The sequence below is a fragment of the Ranitomeya variabilis genome, chromosome 6 (assembly GCF_051348905.1).
Source record: "Ranitomeya variabilis isolate aRanVar5 chromosome 6, aRanVar5.hap1, whole genome shotgun sequence".
Taxonomy (NCBI): Eukaryota; Metazoa; Chordata; class Amphibia; order Anura; family Dendrobatidae; genus Ranitomeya; species Ranitomeya variabilis.
The window spans coordinates 230,927,283-230,953,549 of NC_135237.1; the positions used below are offsets into that span (position 1 = coordinate 230,927,283).

A 26,267-nucleotide genomic window follows, 5' to 3' on the forward strand; every position below is an offset into this window, starting at 1 on the left:
AAATATTAACGGTGAGTTAAGGGGAAAGCACAAACGCAGAGATGAAATCAGATTAAGCAAATGAGGCCCGCTAATACTAGATAGCAGAAAAAAAGAAGGGAACTGTGCGGTCAATAAAAAACCCTATTCAAAATATCCACGCAGAGATTGCTCGAGCCCCCGCACCAACTAACGGTGCGGGGGAAGCAACTCCATACCTCAGAGCTTACCAGCAAAAAGAAATCACATATTAGCAAGCTGGACTAGACTCATCATACACAGAAATCATATTGCAGGCAGATGAGCAAAAAATATTCAAACAGAACTTAGCTTATCCTGAAGAGGCAGAAAACGAGATAATCAGGAGTAACCAGAATAGCACTGAATACATTGACAGCGGGCAACAAGTGGAAGTGAAGCAGAGCTAAATAGGAGCCTCCCTGGTGAATAACGAGGCAGCTGATCCAGCAGACCCGCAGGATAATAAACCAAACCACCAGGGGGAGCCAAAAAACCAAAGTCACACAATACCATCTGTGACCACAAGAGGGAGCCTGAAAACGGAGTTCACAACAGCACCTGAAGGGTTAATAAACTTCTTAAATTTGGTTTTGAGCACCTTGAGGGGTGCAGTTTTTAGAATGGTGTCATTTTGGGGTATTTTCTGTTACATAGCAGAAAATGGGGCAGCACGGTGGCGCAGTGGTTAGCACTGCAGCCTTGCAGCGCTGGAGTCCTGGGTTGTAACCCACCCAGGACAACATCTGCAAAGAGTTTGTATGTTCTCTCTGTGTTTGCGTGGGTTTCCTCCCACATTCCAAAGACATACCGATAGGGAATTTAGATTGTGAGCCCCATCGGGGACAGCGATGATAATGTGTGCAAACTGTAAAGCGCTGCGGAATATGTTAGCGCTATATAAAAAAATAAAGATTATTATTATATAGACCCCTCAAAGTCACTTCAAATGGTTTTGTAAATTTTGTTGTAAAAATGGGAAATTGCAGGTCAACTTTTAACCCTTATAACATCCTATAACAAAAAAAATGTTTCCAAAATTATGCTGATGTAAAGACGACATGTGGCAAATGTTATTAACTATTTTCTGTAACATGACTTAAGGGCATAAGAATTCAAAGTTTGAAAATTGCTAAATTTTCAAACTTTTTGCCAAATTTCCTTTTTTTCATATCTACTATATAATTGTCTAAGGGGTACTTCCGTCTTTCTGTCTGTCCTTCTTTATGTCCGTCTGTCACGGATATTCATTGGTCGCGGCCTCTGTCTGTCATGGAATCCAAGTCGCTGATTGGTCTCGCCAGCTGCCTGTCATGGCTGCCGCGACCAATCAGCGACAGCCACAGTCCGATTAGTCCCTCCCTACTCCCCTGCAGTGAGTACCCGGCGCCCGCTCCATACTCCCCGCAGTCACAGCTCACACAGGGTTAATGCCAGCAGTAACGGACCGTGTTATGCCGAGGGTAACTCACTCCGTTTCCGCCGCTATTAACCCTGTGTCACCAAGTTTTTACTATTGAGGCTGCCTATGCAGCGTCAATAGTAAAAACATGTAATGTTAAAAATAATAAAAAAAAATAAAAAATCATTATATACTCACCTACACTGCCTTTCCCGCTCCTCGCGACGCTCCGGTGACCGGTCCATGCAAGTGGCACATTCCGGTGGCAAGGATGGTCGGCGAGAAGGACCTGCCATGACGTCACGGTCATGTGACCGTGACGTCATCACAGGTCCTGCGCGCGGGAAGGAGGCGACAGAACTACAAGGAGCCCTCGCGGAAGGCGAGTATATATTTATTTTTTAACCTATGACATACGTGGCTGGGCAATATACTACGTGGCTGTGCTGTATACTACGTCACTGGGCAATATACTACGTGGCTCTGTGCTGTATACTACCTCACTGGGCAATATACTACGTGGCTCTGTGCTGTATACTACGTCTCTGGGCAATATACTACGTGGCTCTGTGCTGTATACTACGTCACTGGGCAATATACCACGTGGCTCTGCTGTATACTACGTCACTGGGAAATATACTACGTGGCTCTGTGCTGTATACAACGTCGCTGTGCAATATACTACGTAACTGGGTAATATACTACGTGGCTCTGTGCTGTATACTACGTCGCTGTGCAATATACTATGTGGCTCTGTGCTGTATACTACGTCACTGGGCAATATACTACGTGGCTCTGTGCTGTATACTATGTCGCTGTGCAATATACTACGTGGCTCTGCTGTATACTACTTCACTGGGCAATATACTACGTGGCTCTGCTGTATACTACGTCACTGGGCAATATACTACGTGGCTGGGCAATATACTACGTGGCTGGGCAATATACTACGTCACTGGGCAATATACTACGTGGCTGGGCAATATACTACGTGGCTGGGCAATATACTACGTGGCTGGGCAATATACTACGTGGTTGGGCAATATACTACGTGGTTGGGCAATATACTACGCGGACATGCATATTCTAGAATACCCAATGCGTTAGAATCGGGCCACCATCTAGTCTACTATATAATCGTCTAATTCTGTCTGTTTGTCTGTAATGGAAATCCTGCTTCGATGATTGGTCGCCCCAGCCGCTCGCGACCAATCAGCCAGTCACAGAGTTTAATAATTTCGTTCAGTTGTATTAAGTTCGATGAGCAATAAAATGTATTGATAATGTATATATTTTACCCGGAAAATCCTGTGTATTCATTACATTATTCTTAAATCTTCATGAATAAACTACATACATATTCTAGAATACCCGATGCGTTAGAATAGGGCCACCATCTAGTCTACTATATAATCGTATAATTCTGTCTGGTTTGTCTGTAATGGAAATCTCGCGTCGCTGATTGGTCACGCCAGCCGCCCGCGCCAAATCAGCGACAGGCGCAGTGCTGAACATTTACTGAACAAGTTCTGTCAGTCACAGTGCCATGCAGTTCAGTCACATTTACTGAACAAGTTCTGTCAGTCACAGTGCCACGTAGTTGTCACGTTTACTGAACAAGTTCTGTTACAGTGCGACATAGTTCACTCACGTTTACTGAACAAGTTCTGTCACAGTGCTACGTAGTTCAGTCACGTTTACTGAACAAGTTCTGTCAGTCACAGTGCCACGTAGTTCAGTCACGTTTACTGAACAAGTTCTGTCAGTCACAGTGTGACGTAGTTCACTCACGTTTACTGAACAAGTTCTGGCAGTCACAGTGCCACGTAGTTGTCACGTTTACTGAACAAGTTCTGTTACAGTGCGACATAGTTCACTCACGTTTACTGAACAAGTTCTGTCACAGTGCTACGTAGTTCAGTCACGTTTACTGAACAAGTTCTGTCAGTCACAGTGTTACGTAGTTCAGTCACGTTTAATGAACAAGTTCTGTCAGTCACAGTGTGACGTAGTTCACTCACGTTTACTGAACAAGTTCTGGCAGTCACAGTGCCACATAGTTCAGTCACGTTTACTGAACAAGTTCTGTCACAGTGTGACGTAGTTCACTCACGTTTACTGAACAAGTTCTGTCAGTCAAAGTGTTTAATAATTTCGTTCAGTTGTATTAAGTTCTATGAGCAATAAAAGTTTATGATAATGTATATATTTTACCTGGAAAATCTGGTGTATTCATTGCATTATTCGTAAACCTTCATAAATAAACTAGATACATATTCTAAAATACCCGATGCGTTAGAATCGGGCCACCATCTAGTATAAATATAAGTTACTAGTAGTGATGAGCGAGTATACTCGTTGCTTGGGTTTCCCTGAGCACGCTCGGGTGATCTCCGAGTATTTGTTAGTGCTCGGAGATTTAGTTTTTGTTGACGCAGCTGCATGATTTACGGCTGCTAGCCAGCCTGAGTACATGTGGGGGATTCCTGGTTGCTAGGGAATCCTCACATATAATCAAGCTAACAGTCGCAAATCATGCAGCTGCGGCAAGGAAAACTAAACCTCCGAGCAGTCACAAATACTCGGAGATCACCCGAGCGTGCTCGGGAAAACCCGAGCAACGAATATACTCACTCATCACTAGTTACTAGCTATTGAACCCGTTCTACGCCCGGGTGGCGAGCATTTATATTGATATATGGTCTCCATCCTGGTATGTGCTGCTTCCATCCTGAACCCTAATCTTGTCATGTGCTGGTACCATCTTGCGCCCCCATCCTGTCATATGCTGCTCCCATCCTGCGCCCCCTTCCTATCATGTGCAGCCCCCATCCTGCACCCTCATCCTGTTTTGTGCACCTTCATCTTGTCATGTGCTACTCTATTCCTGTGCCCTCATCTTGTCATGTGCTCCCATCCTGCGCCCCAATCCTGTCATGTGGTGCTCCCATCCTGCGCCCCCATCCTGTCATGTAGTGCTCCCATCCTGCACCCCATGCTGTCATGTGCTGCTCCCATCCTGCATCCCCATTCTGGTATGTGCTGCCCCCATCCTGGTATGTGCTACTCCAAATCTGCGCCCCCATCCTGTCATGTGGTGCTCTCATCCTGCGTCCCCATACTGAGTCCACATCCTGTCATATGGTGCTCACATCCTGTCATGTGCTGCTCCCATCCTGCACCTCATCTTGTCATGTGCTACTCCCATCCTGCGCCCCCATCCTGTCCTGTGCTGCTCCCATCCTGCACCCCCATTCTGCCATGTGCTGCTCCCATCCTGCGCCCCCATTCTGTCATGTACTGCTCCCATCCTGCGCCCCCATTCTGTCATGTGCTGCACCCATCCTGCGCCCTCATCCTGTCATGTGCTGCTCTCATCTTGCGCCCCCATTCTGGTATGTGCAGCCTCCATCCTGGTATGTGCTACTCTAATTCCGTGCCAACATCCTGTCATGTGCTGCTCTCATCCTGCGCCCCCATCCTGTCATGTGGTGCTCACATCCTGTCGTGCTGCTCCCATCCTGCACCCCCATCTTGTCATGTGCTGCTCCTATCCTGCGCCCCCATTCTGTCATGTGCTGCTCCCATCCTGCGCCCCCGTTGTCATGTGCTGCACCCATCCTGCGCCCTATTCTGTCATCTGCTGCACCCATTCTGCGCCCCATCCTGTCATGTGCTGCTCCCATCCTGCGCCCCCATCCTGTCATGTGCTGCTCTTATCCTGCGGCCCCATCCTGTCATGTGCTGCTTCCATCCTGCGCCCCCATCCTGTGATGTGCTGCTCTCATCCTGCGCCCCCATCCTGTCATGTGCTGCTCCCATCCTGCGCCCCCATTCTGGCATGTGCTGCACCCATCCTGCACCCCCATTCTGTCATGTGCGGCTCCCATCCTGCGCCCCCATTCTGTCATGTGCTGCACTCATTCTGCGCCCCCATTCTGTCATGTGCAGTAAAAAAGTGACTGGCTTGCTGCGCAGACGTATTTTCTAGATATGTATATATATATATATATATATATATATATATATATATATATATATATATATACACTCACTGGCCACTTTATTACTTTATTAGGTACACCATGCTAGTAACGGGTTGGACCCCTTTTGCCTTCAGAACTGCCTCAATTCTTCGTGGCATAGATTCAACAAGGTGCTGGAAGCATTCCTCAGAGATTTTGGTCCATATTGACATGATGGCATCACACAGTTGCCGCAGATTTGTCGGCTGCACATCCCTGATGCGAATCTCCCGTTCCACCACATCCCAAAGATTTCATGTTGTTTACGCCAAATTCTGACCCTACCATCCGAATGTCGCAGCAGAAATCGAGACTCATCAGACCAAGCAACGTTTTTCCAATCTTCTACTGTCCAATTTCGATGAGCTTGTGCAAATTGTAGCCTCAGTTTCCTGTTCTTAGCTGAAAGGAGTGGTACCCGGTGTGGTCTTCTGCTGCTGTAGCCCATCTGCCTCAAAGTTCGACGCACTGTGCATTCAGAGATGCTCTTAGGCCTACCTTGGTTGTAACGGGTGTCAATTTGAGTCACTGTTGCCTTTCTATCAGCTCGAACCAGTCTGCCCATTCTCCTCTGACCTCTGGCATCAACAAGGCATTTCCGCCCACAGAACTGCCGCTCACTGGATTTTTTTCTTTTTCGGACCATTCTCTGTAAACCCTAGAGATGGTTGTGCGTGAAAATCCCAGTAGATCAGCAGTTTCTGAAATACTCAGACCAGCCCTTCTGGCACCAACAACCATGCCACGTTCAAAGGCACTCAAATCACCTTTCTTCCCCATACTGATGCTCGGTTTGAACTGCAGGAGATTGTCTTGACTATGTCTACATGCCTAAATGCACTGAGTTGCCGCCATGTGATTGGCTGATTAGAAATTAAGTGTTAACAAGAAGTTGGACAGGTGTACCTAATAAAGTGGCCAGTGAGTGTATATATATATATATATATATATATATATATATATATATATATATATATATATATATATATATATATATATATATATATATATATATATATATATATATTAGAAAGAGGCTGGATTGCTCCGCTGAAGTATTCTATATATAGATTCAGTATAAAAATGGCGCTGGAAAGCGCAGACGCCGATTCTGGCGCCGCAACCCTCATCCCCGTATGCGTAACTTACAAAATGGCGCCTAAAGTCCGCTACACGCATGAGCCATTTCCGACGGAGGATTCATGTCCCAGCCTCCGGCCCGAAGAGACCCCATGGCAATACCGGATAGGTACCGTATATACTCGAGTATAAGCTGACCCGAGTATAAGCCAAGACCTCTAATTTTGCCACAAAAAACTGGGAACACGAGTATAAGCCTAGGGTGGGAAATGTAGTAGCAGCTACTGGAAAGTTCATGATGGACCCCATAAGATGCTCCATACAAAAATATGCCCCATATAATGCTGCACAAAGGTTAATGATGGTCCCATAAGATGATCCATATAAAAATACGCCCCATATAATGCTGCACAAAGGTTAATGATGGCCCCATAAGATGCTCCATAGAATAATATGCCCCATATGCTGCTCCATAAAGGTTGATGGCCCCATAAGATGCTCTCTAGCATATACCCCATATGCTGCTCCATAAAGGATGCAGGCCCTATAAGATGCTCCATAGCATAATATGCCCCATATGCTGCTCCATAAAGGTTGATGGCCCTATAAGATGCTCCATAGCATAATATGACCCACATGCTGCTCCATAAAGGTTAAATACAGACACCACTGATGCATATCAGTGCAGACCTACCATAGGGTTGCACCCTATCAAGGCCAATTAATAAATAACAGGGCAAGACTCCACTATTAATAATTTCCTATAGCAAACCACGGAGTATAAATCCACCCAAAAGACTCAATATAAAATCGTAACAACTCTTTATTTGAGGATATATATAACATAAAGATAAAACACTTGACAGACAGGTTACATTAATAGTACGTGTATGGCGGACAAGAGGACACTCACAGTGGCACCAGGGAGACAGGAAACGCCAGTGATTTACCAGGGCAGGTGATAACCATCATGAGGTATATCATGTATCATTTAAAGTGCATAGTGCAAATGGGCACCACCACTACCCGGTGAATCACTAGATGTATTAATATACCTCCATATCCGTGTAGTTTAATGGCAGGCAGTCATATGGATGTATATGGCACAAGTAGCCAACCAAGTATACTGCCATACCTAATTGTTTGCCATAGAGGTCAGTGCACAGTAGCAAAAAAAAAAAAAAAGGTTTAGCCCGTCTTACCCGAATATCTCGGTGCTGGTGTCAGTCCGGCGGCCCCAAAGGTTGCTCCATAAAGGTTGATGGCCCATATGCTGCTCCAGAAAAGTTGTTGGCTCTAGAAGACGCTCCATAGTATAATATGCCCCATATGCTGCTCCATAAAGATTGCTGGCCCCAAAAGATGCTCCATTGCATAATATGCCCCACATGCTGCTCCACAAAGGTTGATGGCTCTCATAAGATTCTCCATACAATAATATGCCCCGTATGCTGCTGCGATAAAAAAAGAAAAAAAGACATACTCACCTCTCGTCGCTGGGCGCCGAGTGCCGGGGTCCTGAGCAGGCGGGGACACCGGCACGCTATGGGGGTCAGGTGCCGGTGTCGCCACTGGCTCAGGCCCCCGGCATTTGCGATATTTACCTGTCCCCGCTCCACTACAGCGCGCCGCTGTGTCTTCCAGGTCCTCTGGCTGTGACTGTTCAGGCAGGGGGTGCGCACTAAACATGTCATCGCACCCTCTGACCTGAACGTCGCAGCCAGAGGACGCGAGAGACACAGCGCGGCGGTGGAACGGGGACAGGTGAATATAGCATGGCTCACTCTCCCCCGTCATACTCACCCCCTCCTGGCACGTGCCGGTGATCGTGGTATGCATTCAGTGCTTAAGCATACCACCATCTCCTGGGCCACAATCCTCATCCCCGGAGGCGTAACTCTGTGGGTTCCAGACTGCGCAGATGCGTTGCTCTTGCGCAGTCTATAAAGGCTTTGGACAGAGTGAGGCTCCTAGCATTATAATAGATATAGAAGAATTTTTACCACTATCAGTGGTAAAGTACATTATGTCACGAAAAAATCTGAGAATCAGTGGGATCCGTGGAAGCATTCAACAGTTATTACCCACTAACTACTGGAACAGCATGTCCATCTTGAACTGTCCTCCCACCTCTCCTCCTGCTCCCTTTTTGACCGTTTACAATCTGACTTCCAATCCCATCACTCAACTGAAACTTCCCTAACTAAAGTCACCAATGACCTTCTAACCACCAAGAGCAAGCGACACTACTCTGTCCTTCTCCTGGACCTGTCTTCTGCCTTTGACACTGTGGGCCATTCCCTCCTGCTACAAATTCTATCATCTCTTGGCATCACAGACTTGGCCCTATCCTGGATCTCGTCATATCTAACAGACCGAACTTTCAGTGTCTCCCTCTCCCACACCACCTCCTCACCTCGCCCTTTGTCTGCCGATGTCCCTCAAGGCTCAGTTCTGGGACCCCTACTCTTCTCCATCTAGCCCTACCGGCCTGGGACAGCTCATAGAGGGCAACAAAATTAATAAAGGGGATGGGAGAACTACAATACCCAGATAGATTAGCGAAACTAGGATTATTTAGTCTAGAAAAAAGATGACTGAGGGGCGATCTAATAACCATGTATAAGTATATAAGGGGACAATACAAATATCTCGCTGAGGATCTGTTTATACCAAGGAAGGTGACGGGCACAAGGGGGCATTCTTTGCGTCTGGAGGAGAGAAGGTTTTTCCACCAACATAGAAGAGGATTCTTTACTGTTAGGGCAGTGAGAATCTGGAATTGCTTGCCTGAGGAGGTGGTGATGGCGAACTCAGTCGAGGGGTTCAAGAAAGGCCTGGATGTCTTCCTGGAGCAGAACAATATTGTATCATACAATTATTAGGTTCTGTAGGACGTAGATCTGGGGATTTATTATGATGGAATATAGGCTGAACTGGATGGACAAATGTCTTTTTTCGGCCTTACTAACTATGTTACTATGTTATATATATAGTAATATGGCCACCCTTCTCTTCTCCTCAGTGTGATATAGAATCCCACGGTTTGCATAATCATCTCTACCTGGAAAGCCTACAGCCTTTAAGAACCATTCTGCCGCGTCACCACCACCCAAGTTGCCGTATCACCAACCACCAAAGCTGCCGCCTCACCAAACGCCAGAGCTGCCGCTCCCCCGACCTTGTCTCCTCCCCATTACACCGCAGAATGTAAGTCCGCAAGGACAGGGTCCTCTCCCCTCTGCACCAGTCTGTTATTGTAAATTTGTTTACTGTAAATGTTATCTATAACCCTGTACGTTACCCGTTTTTCTCATGTACAGCACCATGGAATTAATGGTGCTATATAAATAATAATAATCTACTTATCTGTACCTGACCTCACCTCCTTACTCACCAAAATCCCACACTGTCTGCTATCTCGGCCTTCATTTCTGCTCGCTTTCTAAAACTGAACATGGACAAAACAGAATTCATCAGCTTTCCCCCAGCTCACTCTAACCCTTCACCAGACCTATGCATCAAGGTCAATGTTTGCTCACTTTCCCCAATCCCGCATGCTCGGTGCTCGACTCTGCCCTCTCTTTCAAGCCACATATCCAAGCCCTTAGGCTAGTTTCACACTAGCGTTAACTGCAATACGTCGCAAATGCGTCGTTTTGCCGAAAATACGCATCCAGCAAAAGTTCTTGCTGGATACGTTTTTTCGTCATAGACTAACATTAGCGACGCATTTGCGACGCATTGCAAAACGTCGCGTCCGTTTTGCGACGCTTGGGCGTGTGGTAGCGGACCGTCGGGAGAAAAAAACGTTACATGTAACGTTTTTTGCTCCCGACGGTCCGCTTTTTCCGACCGCGCATGCGCGGCCGGAACTCCGCCCCCACCTCCCCGCACATCACAATGGGGCAGCGGATGCGTGGGAAAAATGCATCCGCTGCCCCCGTTGTGCGGCGGAGACCACGCTAGCGTCGGGAACGGCGGCCCGACGCAGAGCGACGGGTTGTTCCCGACGCTAGTGTGAAAGTAGCCTTACCTCCTCCTGCAGTCTCAAACTCAAAAATATTTCCCAAATCCGCACATTCCTCGACAACGAAACCACAAAACACTAGTGCACGCCCTTATCTCCAGCCTTGACTACTGCAACTTCCAACTCTCTGGCCTCCCCTCTGGCACCACTCCAATCCATCCTACATTCTGCTGCCCGACTAATCTACCTGACTCCCCGCTATTCCCCATCCTCTTCCCCTATGCCAAGCCCTTCACTGACTTCCTATCGTCCAGAGACTCCAGTTCAAAACCCTTACTGACATACAAAGCCATCCACAACCAGTCTCCTCCATACATCTCTGACATGGTCTCCCGTACTTACCTACACACAACCTTTGATCCTCACAAGATCTCCTTCTCTACTCCCCTCCACAATCGCATCCAAGACTTCTCTACTCTGGAACTCTCTACCCCAACACATCAGACTCTCGCCTACCATAGAAACCTTAAAAAAGAACTTGAAGACTCACCTCTTCCGACAAGCCTACAGTGATCCTCATCCTACTGAACCGCCGCACTACCAGCTCTACCCTCTCCTAGTGTATCCTCATCCATCCCCTGCAGACTGTGAGCCCTTGCGGGCAGGGTCCTCCCTCCTTCTGTACCTGTTAGTGCCTTGTTTTTTGCTCATGTTTATTGTATTTGTCTATACTTGCCCCCTTTTCACATGTAAAGCGCCATGGAATAAGTGGCGCAATGAAAATGTATAATAATAATAATTACCTCATAAAGTAACAGTGGTCAGAATTGTAAAATTGGCCTGTCATTACGTACCAAATTGCCACTGTTACTAATAGCTTAATAAGACAAACCCCCTAAAAGGGCCAGTGAAGCGCCTACCTACAAGACCCTCTGTATGGCATCCTGGATACAGCGGGCGGGACGCTTCTGAAGATTGGCACAGCTCAGCCGCTGCCCAGTAAAGTTGGCCTGTAACCTAGGCAATGAGCAGTAACCTGGATTAGTAAAACATTTCCCCATTTGCAGCCCTGAGGACTTTTAAAGGGAACATGTCACCCCCAAAATCGAAGGTGAGCTAAGCCCACCGGCATCAGGGGCTTATCTACATTCTGTAATGCTGTAGATAAACTCCCGATGTAACCTGAAAGATGACAAAAAGAGTTTAGATTATACTCACCTGGGCGGGCGGTCCGGGGCCTCCCATCTTCATAGGATGACGTCCTTTTCTTGTCTTCACGCTGCGGCTCTTGCGTACTTTGTCTGTCCTGTTGAGGGCAAAGCCAAGTACTGCAGTGCGCAGGTGCCGGGCCTCTCTGACCTTTCCCGGCACCTGCGTACTGCAGTACATTGCTCTGCCCTCAACAGGGAAGACAAAGTACGCCTGCGCCGGAGCGTGAAAACAAGAAGAGGACGTCATTGTAAGAAGATGGAAGGCCACGGACCACGACGCCCATCGGACCGGACCGCAGCGGGACAGCCCCTGGGTGAGTATAATCTAACCTCTTTTTCTCATCTTTCAGGATACATCAGGGGCTTATCTACAGCATTACAGAATGCTGTAGATAAGCCCCTGATGCCGGTGGGCTTAGCTCACCTTCGATTTTGGGGGTGACAGGTTCCCTTTAATAAGAGGTAACTGCAGCGAGTTTTTTCAGCACCTTCTAATGGCACCCGCAGAGACAACTTGCAAGCTGATGCCACCATCCTCTATGGGTATAATGCACTAGTCCGTGGTGTACCAGTAGTGTGGTGTCGGCCCCAGAAAAGGCAATGGGCAGATTAATGAAACGGTCCAAATATAAAAAAAACAGGATAAAGATGGGTTGTGGGCAAGAGGACGGCATGTTCCTTTAGAGTCAAAAACCTCCGCCATGTGTAGCCACGCACCCAAAGCCGAGGAGTGAGCGGTCTGCCGGTACTCACATGCCGAGGAACAAGGACGCTCACAACATGGCCCGCATCAGGGGCCAAACTCGTCACAGACACACAAGCTCTCAGGCCGCAAGCGCTGACGTGTCCTATGCCCAGAAGCCGTAGCACACACCACCAGTGTTCACACTTGTCGCTAGTCTGTCAGCCATTATACCGGAGATATTTCCTAGTGTCTGTAGTTATGTTAGAGCTTCGACAAAATGGCTGCCGCTGCCAACCTGTGTTACTGAGGTAGAGACAAATTCAGAGGCAATGTCACGTCTACTTGTAAGAGCAGGGCGTGACATTGTGGACTCTCTGCGCGGTGATTGGCTGCCGACTGGGTTTCCGGTAACGTGGCTCTATTAGTGGAGTGGGGGAGGTGACGCGTCTTTTCTCATTTTCGGAAGGTGTCAAAGAACGTTAGCGGCGACAACGACCCGTCAGCAAAATGGTGAGTGTCCCACTGCCAGTGATGTCAGCTAGCTTTGCTTTCGGCCTGGCGTTACTACAAGCGTCCGCCTCCTATCGCTCCCGTGCATCTGGGGGCAAGGAGAGCCTGTGTTACTGGTCGGGTTGTCCCCAGTGGTTAGTGGACTCTAGTACATTCAGGATAAGGCCGGTTTCACATTTGCGGTTGTGTCCACAGCGTTTCTTCTGCAATTATCCGCATGCGTCGTGTGTTCCAATATTTAACATTAGGGACGCATGTGTCTGCGATCAGTTGCGTTTTGCCGCGTTTGACGACACATTCGTCGTCTGCGGTTTGGCACGGTAAATGCTACATGTAGTAATTTTAGAGGCGTCAATTTGCCACCTAGAAACGTATGAGGTTGTTAGCGGATGGAATGCGGCAAAAAAACGCATTGCTGTCTATGTGAACGCATGCGGCCGCAAGCACATGCGTTTGTGAACGCGTGCGTTGCACCACAGGAAAACATGTCTAGACACCCCTCACATACAAGGTGATAAAGGGAGGGAGTGGACATTTGCAGGTCACTACTCAGCAGACAGAGAAGCTTTCCAGACGCAGCAGAGCAGACACAGGAAGGAATCTACCCTCTGAACAATGTGAGTATATCCTAGCCAATGCCTTTATTTTCTATTTTCTGTCTCTACATGTCCTAATTTCTGCCATTTCTTTCTTTCTGCATGCATCAGAATGTCATCTTCTGATGAGGAGCAACATCCTGGTCCTTCACAAGCCGAACATGTCAGTGAAGTGAGTACTCGACTTCTCAGATTGGTAAGTATTCACTGTCACATCTACACATGTGACATTTTTTTTTCCTTTTTTTTAGAGCACTTCTTCCAATGCGGCAGAGGCTGAGCAGGAGCAGCGGGGTCACGATCGGGTGGCAAGGTGGCAGCGTGTAACTATACCTGGCTGACTGTTTATTGTATCGTATCCTCACTTTAGTATTCTTGAATCTTTCTTTCATTACTTTCCTCTTTCTTTCTTTTTTTCTTCTGGACTCCTTTTTTTATCTTTACTTTCATTATTCATGCCATTTCTCTACCTCTGTTTTCTTTCTTTTCCTTATGTTAATGTCTCCAACCTTAATGTCTTATTTTATTTTTTAGATTCCAGAACGGGATGAGGACCTCATTGACAACGATATCCTCATCTCCCTGGTCCATGAGCGAGTCCCGTTGTGGGACTCCCGGGTTCCCCAGCACTCGGACAACGTGACGTGGCTCCTCCCGGCAGCGGCAGAGGGCATCAGACAGGTCACTCATGCCCGAGTTTTTGCACTTGAGCTCGGTTTTTCACGATTGACTCAAGGCTTTGGGTGACCAACTGGATACTGCCATTAGCCATATCAATACGGGTATCCAGGAGGTCACCAAAAGCCTTGACCAAGTAAAAGCCGACCTCCAGAGGCCAGCACATCATTTTTTTAATCAAATTGAACAGGGCATGTCGGAACACCTTAGTCCTTATCTCCAGCTTAGTGTCATGCAGGCCTGCAATGCTGCTTATGTGCAGGCTACGCTGCAAAGTCAGTATTTTCAGCAGACAGTGGCGGTATATCCACCTGTGCCTACACTGTCACTCTTGACCTCAATGCCGACCTCTGCTGCATACCACTGCACGGCCACCTCCATTCCAAGCACTGCCGGACACCACTACAGCACCACCACCATGCCGAGTGCTGTAGGACGGATGACAACTTGGACCTCCTCCACTGACACCACCATGCAGCAGCAGGACCCTGGCATGGCCTTCTGCTCTGCCACCACGATGCATCAGGACCCTGGCAGTCCCTTCTGCTCCGCCACCACAATGCAGCAGCACCATGGCATTCCCTTCCGCTCCGCCACCACGTTGCAGCAGGACCCTGGCATGGCCTTCAGCTCCGCCACCACGATGCAGCAGGACCCTGGCATTCCCTTCTGCTCCGCCACCACGATGCAGCAGGACCCTGGCATTCCCTTCTGCTCCGCCACCACGATGCAGCAGGACCCTGGCATTCCCTTCTGCTCCGCCACCACGATGCAGCAGGACCCTGGCATTCCCTTCTGCTCCGCCACCACGATGCAGCAGGACCCTGGCATTCCCTTCTGCTCCGCCACCACGATGCAGCAGGACCCTGGCATTCCCTTCTGCTCCGCCACCACGATGCAGCAGGACCCTGGCATTCCCTTCCGCTCCGCCACCACGATGCAGCAGGACCCTGGCATTCCTTTCCGCTCCGCCACCACCATGCAGCAGGACCCTGACATGGCCTTACAAACTGCTACCGCAACCATGCTGCAGCGGGACAAAGACAGTGACAGTTTGGCCACTATGACTAGGCCGCAAGAGATGAGCCCGCCGAGGCTCCCCAGACCGCAGCGCCGATCCCAAAAAGGGAAGAAAAAAAAGCTGACTTTTTTATTCCTCCCCCCTCACCTCCCAATGTGTCTGTTATGTCAGGTTTGTCTCGCCCTTCAAGTGTGTCTCAGCCCTCTCATGTGTCGAGCCCCATCCCCGATCTTCCAGACCCCAGTAATTTAATTGCCCCTTCAACTGCCACCCCTGCGTCGTCCACAGTGAGTCAAGCTTCACAGCTACATACCCCCCGTTTCCAGCACTCTACCCCAAGCAGGCGCAGTTAATTTTTTTTTTTTTTTTTTTTGTTATTAAAATAAATAATAATGTGTTTTGCCCCATAAAATGTTTGGTTAATTGTGTATTTCAACGCCGGCAACACACACCGTGCGCCACACCGTGTAGAGGAAATACATAGGAGACACGGTCAAGATACCAAAAATATAAAGTTTATTAACAACAAATATTAGTATCATAACTGGTACAGACCCAAACCCAACAGGACATTTTGCACAATATTGTCCTGTCATGCCACACGTCCAATATCTGAATCAAAAAAGGCAGCAAATTGGTCCCGCATGTGGCCAACTTCAGCAGTTGACCGCAGCGGGTAATGCTGGTAATCTGGCAATGGGTTTGCAACTGGTTCATCCAGTTCAATGTTGGGTCGCTCCTTAGCCATTATGTAATTGTGGAGAACCACACAGACTTTGACCACCTCATCGACTGTCTCCATTTTTAGATTAATGGCTGTTGCAAGAATGTGCCATTTTGAAACTAGAATCCCAAAGGTGCACTCCACTGTTCTTCGGGCCCTGGTCAGTCTGTAGTTAAAGATCCTTCTAGTGTGGTTCAAGTCCCGACTGGAATATGGCTTCAGTAGGTTTTCACACATCTGAAAGGCCTCATCCCCAACCATAACAAATGGCATCGGTGGACCTTGAGTTTTGGGGAAAGTCAGTGGAAAATTAACATTTTTGCCATACACACGGCGCCCCATATCCGAGTTCTTGAAAGTCTGGGGATCGTTGCCACGGCCAAAAGCTCCAATGTCCACGGCGATGAATCGACAGTCTGCTATTGCCATAAGCACAACAGAAATATATTTTTATAGGTGAAGTACTCTGATCCTGTTCTGGCTGGTTTGATAATGTGGATGTTCTTTCCATCCACCGCTCCCAAACAGATGGTGAAATCACACACACACTCCAGAATTTTTCAGCAATTTCAATCCACATGTCCGCGGTAGGTAGGGGTATAAACTCATCCCGGAGAACATTCCACAAAGCCCGGTAGGTGCCCGCAACTATTCCGGACAGGGTGGAAATTCCAAGCCGGTATTGGAAGTGGAGGGATGATAAACTCTCTTCGGTTGCCAGAAATCTGTAATAAAATAAATTAAACAAAATTTACAATCAATTCTATTTATGGTGGTGTTCTGCTAAATACATAAAGGAAAATACAAAGTATACATGTCAGAACAACCAAAATTGACTGGCATTTGTTTAGAATCGTTACGTGCCTTAATGTAACCAGCAGACGTTCCTCTGGTGGAATCTCTCTACGGAGCTGGGTGTCCTGTCTCCGGATGGCTCCTTGGACACGACCAAGCAAATCCCGGAACTAGTCTTGCGACATCCTTGTATATTCCGGGAATTTGTCCGGGTTGGCATTAAGCTCGCCATATAGCATGTGATGGGCTCCACGGCTCTCACGTAGTTCGATAATGGGGTGTCGCCAATAACGCCTATGCCGTGTCCTTCTCCATCTTTTGCGATTTCAGTGTTGCTCCCAAGCAAACGCACATGCAAGAAACTGCTTGATGCTTAAATCCAGGTTGAAATAAAAGCTCTCCATCATTATTATTATTTATTATTATAGCGCCATTTATTCCATGGCGCTTTACATGTGAGAAGAGGTACACATAATAAAAACAAGTACAATAATCTTGAACAATACAAGTCACAGCTGGTATAGGAAGAGAGAGGACCCTGCCCGCGAGGGCTCACAATCTACAAGGGATAGGTGAGGATACAGTGGGTGAGGATAGAGCTGGTCGTGCAGTGGTTTGGTCGATCGATGGTTACTGCAGGTTGTAGGCTTGCCGGAAGAGGTAGGTCTTCAGGTTCTTTTTGAAGGTTTCGATGGTAGGTGAAAGTCTGATATGTTGTGGTAGAGAGTCCCAGAGTAGGGGTGATGTGCGACAGAAATCTTGTATGCGATTGCGCGAAGAGGGGAGTAGAGAAGGAGATCTTGTGAGGATCGGAGGTTGCGTGCAGGAAAGTAGCGGGAAAGTAGCGGGAGACGAGGTCACAGATGTATGGAGGAGACAGGTTGTAGATGGCTTTGTATGTCATGGTTAGGCTTTTGTACTGGAGTTTCTGGGTAATGGGGAGAGGCCGGGGAATAGCGGGGGGACAGGTGGATTAGTTGGGCAGCTGAGTTTATAATAGATTGGAGGGGTGCGAGAGTGTTAGAGGGGAGGCCACAGAGCAGGAGGTTACAGTAGTCAAGGCGGGAGATGATGAGGGCATGGACTAGGGTTTTTGCAGATTCTTGGTTTAGGAATGTACGGATCCGTGAAATATTTTTGAGTTGAAAAGTTGATCTCCATGCAAAGATCCATCTTGACACAGGATACAGTAGCACACTGTTAAGATTTCAGCAGTCCTAAGGTCTAAATATAGATATCCCATAATACACGCCTTCTGTAGTCCCATTGACTGTGTCTGGTTATCTAGATTCTCCTGTAAAATTTCCCACCATGCGCACAAAAAACGCAAACGTGTGAAAACGCTGCGTTTTATTAACCGCATGCGTGTAAAAAAAAGCTGCGTTTGTACGTGTTTCTATGCGTTTTTTCCTGCGGATGCGGATTAAACGCTGCGTATTCGAACGCAAATGTGAAACTAGCCTAAGTTCACACAGGGCGTTTTTGCTGCTTTTTTTTTTTTTTTTTTTTTTTTTTTGTTTCCTGCAGCAAAACCTGATCTTGGCAGGAAAGAAGCTGCATCAAAAACGCAGGTTTAGGTGCGTTTTTCTCTTTGTCCATGCTAATGTCCTTGAATTTTCAGTTGCAAAAACGCAGCAAATAATGATACCTGCGTTTTTGCAGCATTTCTTCAACACCCATTCAAGTCAATGGGTGAAAAAATGCAGCAAAAACGCTAAAAGTGACATGCTCCATGTCCAAAAAACGCAGCAAAGCACAAAATACTGATCACACAAAAACCCAATGTGTTTGCATGAGATTTCTGAAATCTCGTAGGCTTTGCTGGTACTGTAAGAAGCAGCTGAAAATTAGCATAGAAATCACAGCAAAAACGCCCTGTGTGAACTTACCCTCAGAAGCATACAGCGTTTCTAGCCAAAATCTACTGCTGGTGGCAGTGTGGTCTGCTGGGTGCCCAAGGCATGGTGTGTCCTAGTAATAAGACATGGCATCCTCCAATGTATAGCTGTGACTGCTGACAGCAGTGTCTGCTGGGTGCCCAAGGAATGGTGTCCTAGTAATAAGACATGGCATCCTCCAATGTATAGCTGTGACTGCTGGCAGCCCAAGGAATGGTGTGTCCTAGTAATAAGACATGGCATCCTCCAAGGTTTTGGCTGCTCAACAGCTCTGGCTAAGGCTACTTTCACACATCCGGTTTTTTGTTTCAGGCACAATCCGGCAATTCTTGGGGAAAAAAAGGGTCCGTTTTTTTTCTCAGAGTTGTGTCGGATTGCGCCTGATGACCAGTCGTTTCATCCAATTTTTTCCTGATCCGTCCAATTAGTCATTTCCAGCGGACGGAGAAAACGTTCAGAGCAATGTTTTTTTGTCCGGCGAAAAAAGCTCACAGTGACAGAACCGGCCAAAAACGCGTGAAACAGGTGTGAAACAATGAATCTGGCCTCCGGATCCAGTTTTTCAAAGCAGTTTCCATTCAAATCATGCAGATTTTACGTTCTTTCCCTCTCCCCCCATGTTAAAAATTAAAAACCGGATCTGGCACAAAAACCGATCTGTTGCATCCGTTTTTTTAAAGCATTAGCAGGATTCTCCCTGAAACCAAAAACCTGATGTGTGAAAGTAGCCTAAGGATGCGTTCACACTGCTCCATGCACAGCCTGACCCGGCAGCTTGGTTGGTCCTGTAATGACCTTACGCAGGCGGACTGAATAGTGTATGATGGCGCATTCCATGGGCACAGGCTGCAGTTGTCAGCACCATAGGGATGTGCTGCAGAGAGCAATGATCTGGGTGCAAACCAAATGATTTTTTTCACCTCACAAATGAGTATTTGCTTATTCTTCGGCTGATTGTGCAGTGTGAATGCCTCTAAATTTGCCCCAGCATGTAGGTCTGCTAATGACCTCCTCTGTAGAAGAGAATCTGTCCTCGCGATAAATCGGATTTCGGATTGTAAGGTTAGTTTTCAGTATTTTGCTCCACCTGTGTCCCTTTCACAAGGACTGTAGAGTAGATAGTCAACACCCCTGACCCTAGGGTTTCCTAAAGGCTTTACTATTGATGAAAACTACATTGGTCAAACTTGGTGGATCTCAATTTCTATGGAGCATTGGGTCTTTTTTTTTTTTTTTCTTTTTGCTAAATGTGTTTTGGGCAGAACATAGTTTTTACGTTTAGGTTTTGTCACAAATCTTGCACCATTTGTCTTCTGCAGCCATCTTGGTTTTGCTTTCCGTAAGAAGTATGGAAACAGGCAGCCTTAAAATGCAAATGGAGCCATATTGGTAATGAAAACCCATAGCACATATGTAGCCAATACCGTATGTGCAATTTATGAAAAATAAGCGTAAGGGCATGCGCCCACAATCCGGAACTGGCAGCAAATGATCGCTGCATCCAAAGCGCTGCCATCTATTGAACACAGGTGAATCCGCGTGTTTTAATTGAACGGTGGGGATTCACCATGTCCAATACATTGTACGGGGGAAATTTATCTTGTGGAGACTCGCGTCTTCACAAAATAAATTTAAATGCTGTGGTCTGCGGTCCTAGCGAGGGTCAGTGCACCTATAGTGGGCATCGAGTTTCTTGAAATCCCATCCGCTAGACTGTAACATCTGGCCGCTGCACAAGTGCACAGTGTCCGACCCGCAAAGTTTACTGATTGTGGGCACATATCCTAAAAGCTCTTGGGCTCTGATTTTTAGTGTGGACAATGACCATGCATTGCCCCACTGTGCGTACGCTAGTACTATTTGAAAGATGCAGGTTAGAACTGTGCAGTTTTACTACAAGTCGGGCTATGTGCCCTCGATCAGGAATAAATGGCCTCACCAAAACCTTGTCAAATGACAAATGCACTAGCAGGATGCAGCAGGCCCCCATTGACACAGGTAGGGGCAGCACAGGTGCAAACTAATGATAGATACAGCCACTCACTCACCTGGCAAATTATGGAGGGGTTGGCGGCCTAGTAGCAAAAATGCACACAAATAGGGCTTGCATAGAACACCAGTCACACTGGTAAGTTTGCATGTTTTTTGTGCATTTTTGCTACTAGGCAGCCAACCCCTCCATAATTTGCCAGGTGAGTGGGTGGCTGTTTCTATCAGTAGTTTGCACCTGTGCTGCCCCTGCCTTTATCAATGGGGGCCTGCTGCATCCTGCTAGTGCATTTGTCATTTGACAAGGTTTTGGTGAGGCTATTTACCTATGGAATGTTTCTCGATCAGGAATAGCAGCGTTTTGGACACAGCGTCATTTTGCTCCGTTTTAACCCCTTCCCGACCTGCGACACCACGTAGGCGTCATGAAAGTCGGTGCCAATCCGACCTGTGACGCCTATGTGGCGTCATGGAGGGATCGCGTCCCTGCAGATCGGGCAATTTGTAATATTTCACCTATGAAACTTGGTGAAATATTACAATCCATCCATGGCCGATGCTGTAATATCATCTGCTATGGCTGGAGACCGCGATCTATCCCCTCTGTTCTGTGCTCCGCTGCCCTCCTCTCCCCTCCATGTGTTGGGGTTAGGGTTGGAGTTAGAATTGAGGGGTTTCCACTGTTTAGGCACATCAGGGGGTCTCCAATCACGACATGGCGCCACCATTGATTCCAGCCAATCTTGCATTCAAAAAGTCAAATGGTGCTCCCTCCCTTCTGAGCCCCGACGTGCACCCAAACAGTGGTTTACCCAAACATATGGGGCATAAGCGTACTCAGGAAAAATTGTACAACAATTTTGGGGGTCTAATTTCTCCTGATAAAAATTGGGAGCTAAAAAATTTTTGTGGGGAAAAAATTTTTTTTTTTCATTTTCACGGCTCTGCGTTATAAACTTCTGTGAAGCACTTGGGGGTTCAAAGTGCTCACACACATCTAGATAAGTTCCTTGGGGGAGGGGTCTAGTTTCCAAAATGGGGTCACTTGTGTTGGGTTTCTACTGCTTAGGTACATCAGAGGCTCTGCAAACGCAACGGGACGCTCGCAGACCATTCCATCAGAGTCTGCATTTCAAAACGTCACTACTTTCCTTCTGAGCTCTGCCATGCACCCAAATAGTGGTTTAACCCCACATATGGGGTATCGGCATACTCGGGACAAACAGGACAACGACTTTTGGGGTCCAATTTCTCCTGTTACCCTTGTGAAAATAAAAAATTGCGGGGTAAAAAATTAATTTTTGAGGAAAGAAAAATTATTTTTTTTATTTTCACGGCTTTGCGTTATAAACTTCTGTGAAGCACTTGGGGGTTCAAAGTGCTCATCACACATCTAGATAAGTTCCTTGGAGGGTCTAGTTTCCAAAATGGTGTCACTTGTGGGGGAGTTCAAATGTTTAGACACACAGGGGCTCTCCAAACGCGACATGGTGACCGCTAACGATTGGAGCTAATTTTTCATTCAAAAAGTCTTTCTGGGTCCAGTTTCTCCTTTTACCCTTGGGAAAATTAAAAACAAAAATGGTTGCTAAAAGTTCATTTTTGTGACTAAAAAGTTAAATGTTCTTTTTTTCCTTCCGTGTTGCTTCTGCTGCTGTGAAAAACCTGAAGGGTTAATATACTTCTTGAATGTGTTTTTGAGCACGTTGAGGGGTGCAGTTTTTAGAATGGTGTCACTTTTGGGTATTTTCAGCCATATAGACCCCTCAAACTGACTTCAAATGTGAGGTGGTCCCTAAAAAAAAAATGGTTTTGTAAATTTTGTTGTAAAAATGAGAAATCGCTGGTCAAATTTTAACCCTTATAACTTCCTAGCAAAAAAAAAAAATTTGTTTCCAAAATTATGCTGATGTAAAGTAGACATGTGGGAAATGTTATTTATTAACCATTTTGTGTCACATAACTCTCTGGTTTAACAGAATACAAATTCAAAATTTGAAAATTGCAAAATTTTCACAATTTTCACCAAATTCCGTTTTTTTCACAAATAAACGCAAAAATTATTGACCTAAATTTACCACTAACATGAAGCTCAATATGTCACGAAAAACAATCTCAGAATCGCTAGGATCCGTTGAAGCGTTCTTGAGTTATTACCTCAAAGGGACACTCAGTGACGCTGCTACCATTAGGCCATTTGAGCTCTTTGGCTCAGGCGGCAGAAGAAGGGGGCGGCAGATTCTGTAGTTCCCGTCCCCCAGCCAGGAGCGGACATACCGCCAATGCCACTGCTCTGGGGCCGAGAGGTGGAGGGTGGCCCCTGCAGGCAGGCCCCGTATCATGTAGCATCAGGCCCCTGTCACTCCCTCCTCTAATCCTGCCAACACTCTCAGCTGGGGAGAGAGCGGGGCGCAAAGTGCAGGACTTCAAAAGGGGGGCGTATCATGCAGGGAGAGACGCTGGCCAATGAACGCTTTCCTCACCAGACTGAGGAGAGCGCTCATTGGCTGCTGTCTCTGTTCTCCTGCATGGCGCGTCCCAATGCAGACGCAGGAACATCAGTGGAGGGAGAGCAGGACTTAGTGTGTCTTCTCCCTCCACTGCTCTGTTCCCAGCAGGCTGCAGCATCTCCGTCCTCACTGTGAAGAGATAGGGAGGAGCTCACTGCACTGGACAGCACAGCAGCACCAGGGGGCTGATATCAGTCTGCTCTGTGCCCCATCCCCCACAGTGGGGGTCTGCAGCCCTCTCCAGCTGAACTGCCCTCCTCCAAGGCTCCTCTGATCACCTATACAAGATTAGTATGTGTGTATGTATATGCTTGTTTATGTATGTATGTGCATCTGTGTATGTACAGTGTGTATCTATGTGTATGCTTCTGTGTGTATCTGTGTATGCATGTACAGTATATGTCTGTGTGTATAATATGTGTGTATCTGTATGTAACATAGTAACATAGTTATTAAGGTTGAAGGAAGACTTTAAGTCCATCTAGTTCAACCCATAGCCTAACATGCCCTTACATGTTGATCCAGGGGAAGGCAAAAAAAATTTGTATGTATATACGGTATGTATGTTTATGTGCATGTATGTACAGTATGTGTATGTCTGTACGGTATGTGTATACTTTGTGTATATAACTGTATATGTATGTACGGTACAAGTATGTGTACCTGTATGTATGTACGGTGTATGCGTGTATGTATAACGGTATGTGTATCTGTGTGTATGTACAGTATATGTATGTACGGTATGTGTGTACGGTATGTGTCTGTATGTACGGTATATGCATGTGTGTATGCATAGTACATGTATGTATGACAGTATATATATGTGTGTATCTGTGTGTATGTACGGTATATGTGAGTGTTTGCATATACAGTATATGTATGTGTATCTGCGTGTATGTATGGTATATGTATCTATATGTATGTACACTGCAGTATGTGTGTTTGCATATAAGGTATATGTATGTGTATCTATGTGTAACATATATTTATTACAAACACACACTATATATATATATATATATATATATATATATATATATATATATAATGTATATCTCTCAGTGAAAAAATATAAATATATATATTTTTTAGAGGTGTGGGTCCCAAAATAGAACTTTTGCTATGGGGGCCCTGTGACTGCTATGTACGCCCCTGCTTGCAGGGCAGTGATGAGGGCAATCTGACTTGTTTCTCAGAGCCCGAGGCTCCAGGGTGCCATTGCCAGATTGCCATCATCATAAGCAGTGTATCAGGAAGGGGGGCCCAGACACATTTCTTGAACAGGGGCAACAAGCTATTAGTGTCCGCCACTGCCCCCAGCCAGTGGCGTGTCGCTAATAGCAGCACACCATGTAGCTGCTATGGGGCCCGTGAGTCAAAGGGGCTCACCCAGTGCCAGTGAAGGAGCAGTGGGTGACAGGAGGCAGGAGTCGGCTGCTACGCCTAAAGCCTGTGCCCGCTGCTAAAGAGAAATTCATAGTCACTGCTCCCCACACCCATAGTCACTCCCACCACTATGCACTGAAGCCGGTGCCGAGAGATGGGAGGGACTATAGGAGTGGAGAGCAGTGAATATTCATTTCACTTTAATAGCGGTCACAGTAGCCGCAGCTGCAGGCTTCCTGCTGCTAGGCGATCACATGTGCCCACTACTAAAGGGAATGAATATTCACTGCTCTCCACACCCATGAATACAATATATATATCAGTACATGGTGGCCATAATGCTGTAGGACTGCATTATATTCTGTTGGGGACTGCATTATGTTCTATGGGGGGGCTGCATTATATTCTATGGGGGCTTGCGTTATACTATATGTCAGTATTATGTTCTATATGGGGACTGCATTATACTCTGGAGGACTATGGGAGTGTATTATACTCTATGGAGAACTATGGGGAGTGTATTATACTCTATGGAGGACTATGGGGAGTGCGTTATACTATATGGAGGATTAGAGGGAATATATTATACTATATGGAGGACTATGGGGAGTCTATTATACTTATATCTTATGGGGCCATAGCACTTGTGCAGCACTATATAGGGCAAATATCTCTAAGGAGCATCTTACGGGGCCCTTATTACCCTTTATGCAGGATTATATGGGGGGGCATATTTTAATATGGAGCATCTAATGGGGCCCATCAAACTTTATGGAGCATTATATGAGGCTCCTGATTCAATATGGATATTCAAAAACACTTAACCTACTGATGTCTCAATTAATTTTACTTTTATTGGTATCTATTTTTACCTTTGAAATTTACCGGTAGCTGCTGCATTTTCCACCCTAGGCTTATACTCGAGTCATTAACTTTTCCCAGTTTTTTGTGGCAAAATTAGGGGGGTCGGCTTATACTCGGGTCGGCTTATACTCGAGTATATACGGTAACTGGATTTGCGCTGCTAGGTTTTTTTTTTATAAAACTCCGGGGTCAAGTGCCCGCCCCCCCTTCTCCCTCCCTCCCTCCCGCCTTCCCCCCCCCCCCCCCTCCAGCAGGGACTGTGGTGGGGGCGCCATTTTTCCGTTCGCCTCAGGCAGCAGAGAGGCTAGGTTCACCCCTGGGGACACTGGTCAGAATTTAAAAAAATGGCCAGGTCATTAAGGTCAAAATAGGTTAAGGGGTTAATTATGCAGTTGAATCTGCAAGTGTTCAGTGAACCATGTGGATTTTCTGTGTCCAATGAATTGCTGTGGGTGAAACTATACAGCAGTGACTAGGGTCTCCTCTGCAGAACTAACGTGCGGCAACTTGTAATCCTGCACTGCCGGGGAGTTTACGCAGCATTAAATAGAAGCACAGTGGGCATGGGATTTCTATAAATCTCACAGGTGCGCTGCACCCAAAACGCTGCTGTTCCGGATTGTGGGCGGGAGTTCTTAATACACAATACATGTGAGTTTTCTTTTGGAGGAAAGTTGGGAAATCCTTCAGGCATATGACACGCTGATGCACGGTGTAAGCAGCGCTAAGCTTTTATTTGTACTTCTCTGGACACTGCTTGTTAGTTCAGCTTTCCCTTTTTGTCATTTTGAAATACTCTTTCCATGTTGAGTTATGGAACGCTCCAATAGTCCATGTGGTAGTGGAATAACCCTCCTTTCTGTACAGACAATGGGTCCAGTGTCAGTGCTGTCTAATTGGACTAGACAATCTTAACTCCTTCCCTA

At 46.7% G+C, this 26,267-nt stretch overlaps 3 protein-coding genes across 8 annotated transcripts in view; 2 read left to right on the forward strand and 1 right to left on the reverse strand.

The window, feature by feature from the left end:
* The window catches only part of ALG2 (ALG2 alpha-1,3/1,6-mannosyltransferase), a 37,831-nt gene extending 25,161 nt beyond the window's left edge, over nucleotides 1–12,670 (reverse strand). The window contains exons 1-2 of one of the 6 annotated variants that reach the window (XM_077269481.1): nucleotides 12,174–12,581; nucleotides 11,395–11,491 (exon numbers count right to left, since the gene is read on the reverse strand). In XM_077269481.1, coding sequence (XP_077125596.1) covers nucleotides 11,395–11,417 — 23 coding nt within the window. In that variant the 5' untranslated portion in view covers nucleotides 11,418–11,491; nucleotides 12,174–12,581. Of the gene's footprint in view, nucleotides 1–11,394; nucleotides 11,559–12,173 lie in introns of those variants that run through there. The other 5 variants (XM_077269485.1, XM_077269486.1, XM_077269484.1 and 2 more) reach the window with 5 other exon arrangements.
* A 72-nt stretch (nucleotides 12,671–12,742) lies between these two features.
* SEC61B (SEC61 translocon subunit beta) overlaps nucleotides 12,743–26,267 on the forward strand; it is a 43,329-nt gene continuing 29,804 nt past the window's right edge. The window contains exon 1 of the mRNA XM_077269487.1: nucleotides 12,743–12,880. Within this exon, the coding sequence (XP_077125602.1) occupies nucleotides 12,878–12,880 (3 nt within the window). The 5' untranslated portion in view covers nucleotides 12,743–12,877. The remainder of the gene's footprint in view (nucleotides 12,881–26,267) is intronic.
* On the forward strand, nucleotides 13,378–16,290 carry LOC143781071 (uncharacterized). The gene is made up of 2 exons (XM_077267621.1): nucleotides 13,378–13,648; nucleotides 13,728–16,290. The coding sequence occupies exon 2, from the start codon at nucleotides 14,348–14,350 to the stop codon at nucleotides 15,425–15,427; it is 1,080 nt and encodes a 359-aa protein (XP_077123736.1). The 5' UTR covers nucleotides 13,378–13,648; nucleotides 13,728–14,347; the 3' UTR covers nucleotides 15,428–16,290.

Excerpts from the sequence above, each read along its gene's own strand:
- LOC143781071 (XM_077267621.1), top strand. The coding sequence starts at position 14,348 with ATGTCGGAACACCTTAGTCCTTATCTCCAGCTTAGTGTCATGCAGGCC.